Source organism: Trichomycterus rosablanca, chromosome 15 (assembly GCF_030014385.1).
Source record: "Trichomycterus rosablanca isolate fTriRos1 chromosome 15, fTriRos1.hap1, whole genome shotgun sequence".
In the NCBI taxonomy this organism is placed as follows: domain Eukaryota; kingdom Metazoa; phylum Chordata; class Actinopteri; order Siluriformes; family Trichomycteridae; genus Trichomycterus; species Trichomycterus rosablanca.
Genome location: NC_086002.1, coordinates 8,025,208 through 8,027,569, shown reverse-complemented (window position 1 = coordinate 8,027,569; position 2,362 = coordinate 8,025,208). Strand labels below are relative to the sequence as shown.

Genomic DNA, 2,362 nt, shown 5'->3' with positions numbered 1-2,362 from the left:
ATGGGTGATTGGAGTTTCTTGGGCAACATCCTTGAGGAAGTCAACGAGCACTCTACAGTGATTGGCAGGGTGTGGCTGACTGTGCTCTTCATCTTTCGCATCTTGATCCTGGGTACTGCGGCCGAGTTCGTATGGGGCGACGAGCAGTCGGATTACGTGTGCAACACACAGCAACCGGGTTGTGAGAACGTTTGCTACGATGAGGCTTTCCCTATTTCCCACATCCGCCTGTGGGTTTTGCAGATTATCTTTGTCTCCACGCCATCGCTTGTGTATGTGGGCCATGCCGTGCACCATGTCCACATGGAGGAAAAGCGCAAAGAGCGCGAGGAGGCTGAGCTGAGCCAGCAGCAGGAGACCAGTGAGGAGCGGCTACTGCTCGCACCTGACCAGGGCAGCATTCGTACACCAAAAGAGACCAGCACCAAAGGCAGCAAGAAGTTCCGCCTGGAAGGCACACTTCTCAGAACCTACATCTGTCACATAATCTTCAAAACACTCTTTGAGGTGGGCTTTGTTGTAGGTCAGTACTTTCTCTATGGCTTTCGCATCCTACCTCTATACAAGTGCAGCCGTTGGCCTTGCCCAAACACCGTTGACTGCTTTGTCTCTAGACCTACTGAAAAGACAGTCTTCATTATTTTCATGTTGGCAGTGGCTTGCGTCTCGCTTTTCCTCAACTTTGTAGAAATAAGCCACCTCGGTCTCAAGAAGATTCACCTTGTCTTCCGCAAGCCAGCCAGGTCGCAAATTGAAGGACCTGGGGCAGGAGAGAAGCTGCACTCCATGGCCATCCAAAAATCAAAAGGTTACAAGTTGCTGGACGAGGACAAAACCACTTCACATTTCTTTCCCATGAGTGAAGTGGTTGGCATTGAGACTGGGAGGCTTCCTACCTGTTATGAGTCTTTTGTGGGAAAGACAGATGAAACAACTGCGCCAAGGGAAGACTTGTCGAAGGCATATGATGAGACATTACCCTCTTATGTACAGACAACCATGGTGGAACCGAGCAGAGCTATCAGCACTATTCAGGTGAATGAGGACGAAATGCTGGTGGAAGGAGACGTGGAAGCCAGTGAGACAATAGAAGACATGAGACCTCTCAGTAGTCTGAGCAAGGCCAGCAGCAGAGCAAGGTCAGATGACTTGACGGTATAAACAAATTATACTGTATAAAGAAATTAATTAGAAATACATTAATAGAAATGACGACTGACAGAACATCAGTTTGGAATTTTAAAAAAGGTTTTTTCTTTCATTAAGCATTATTTTAGTTAATTATAATTGAATTACATTTATTCAAAACGCATACCAAACTTTAATTCCAAAAAGGGTCCATATAGTAATGAATAAATACTGGCATTTTTATGTTTCATGAAAGTACTGTACTTAAACATTTTCTATCCCAATTTTTATTTTAAATTACGATTAATTAAATATTGTTTACATTTTTTTATTAGATCTGTATATGTATGCTTTACTGCTATTATTATTTTAAGCATCAGCAGATTATATCTGCAAAGCAGTCAGGGGAACAATATTTTCACCTCAATAACTCATCCTAAAACAGCCGATCTATGTGTGTAATGTGTGTTTTGTAATATCTGGCTTGGCCTACATGCAGTTGCATTTTAAACACTGTATTTCTGTAAGAACTTTGGTAAAATCTGTATCTCTGCAGTTAAAGTATATACACTTGTGACAAGATGTATGACAGTTTTGGTCATTTCTGTAGTTGTGGGTTTTCTGACAAACTGACAAAATCTGCTGGGTCAAAAGCTTTCATACAGCAACTTAAGTACAATTACAAACTTTCGACACCACCGACTTAATAATTTAACTTATGACAACTCACAGCTTCTTTATTTCTTCTTAGTGATCATGATTGACTATAGCTGGTGGCTTGTTTAACTGTGCTTATTAGACTGAGCCACAACTATAACAACTTAGTTTTTAAGGCTTGAAAGCTCTGTGAAGATGGAAAGTGGAATAAGGGGTGCTGTCAATTTTAACAGGCACGGAAAAGTAAAAAGAAAAAGGAGACAATCCACGGTTTTAAATTACTTTACACAACATATAATTCCCTTATTGAATTTTTCTGATCTTAAATTTTTATGTTTTATGTAACATGATTAAAATCCTAACACTAACAGTATCACTTACAAGTTTATGTGAATGCTTGACTTTACTTGAACATGGCAATTGAACACATTGTGATAATTATACATAATGTTTTAATTTTTTTAATCTTTATATTGTTGCTAACTGTTTTTGATAAAGATAAAAAATTGCCGAATCAGGTAAAATTTTGGTTGACCAATAAAAACAGGAGTATAGAAAACTGGGCGTTCTTTTTCTA

The 2,362-nt window shown here is 39.7% G+C and overlaps 1 protein-coding gene across 1 annotated transcript; it reads left to right on the top strand.

The window, feature by feature from the left end:
• gja8b (gap junction protein alpha 8 paralog b) lies at positions 1-1,161 on the top strand. The gene has a single exon (XM_063010909.1). The coding sequence runs from the start codon at positions 1-3 to the stop codon at positions 1,159-1,161; it is 1,161 nt and encodes a 386-aa protein (XP_062866979.1).
• Positions 1,162-2,362: the final 1,201 nt, after the last annotated feature.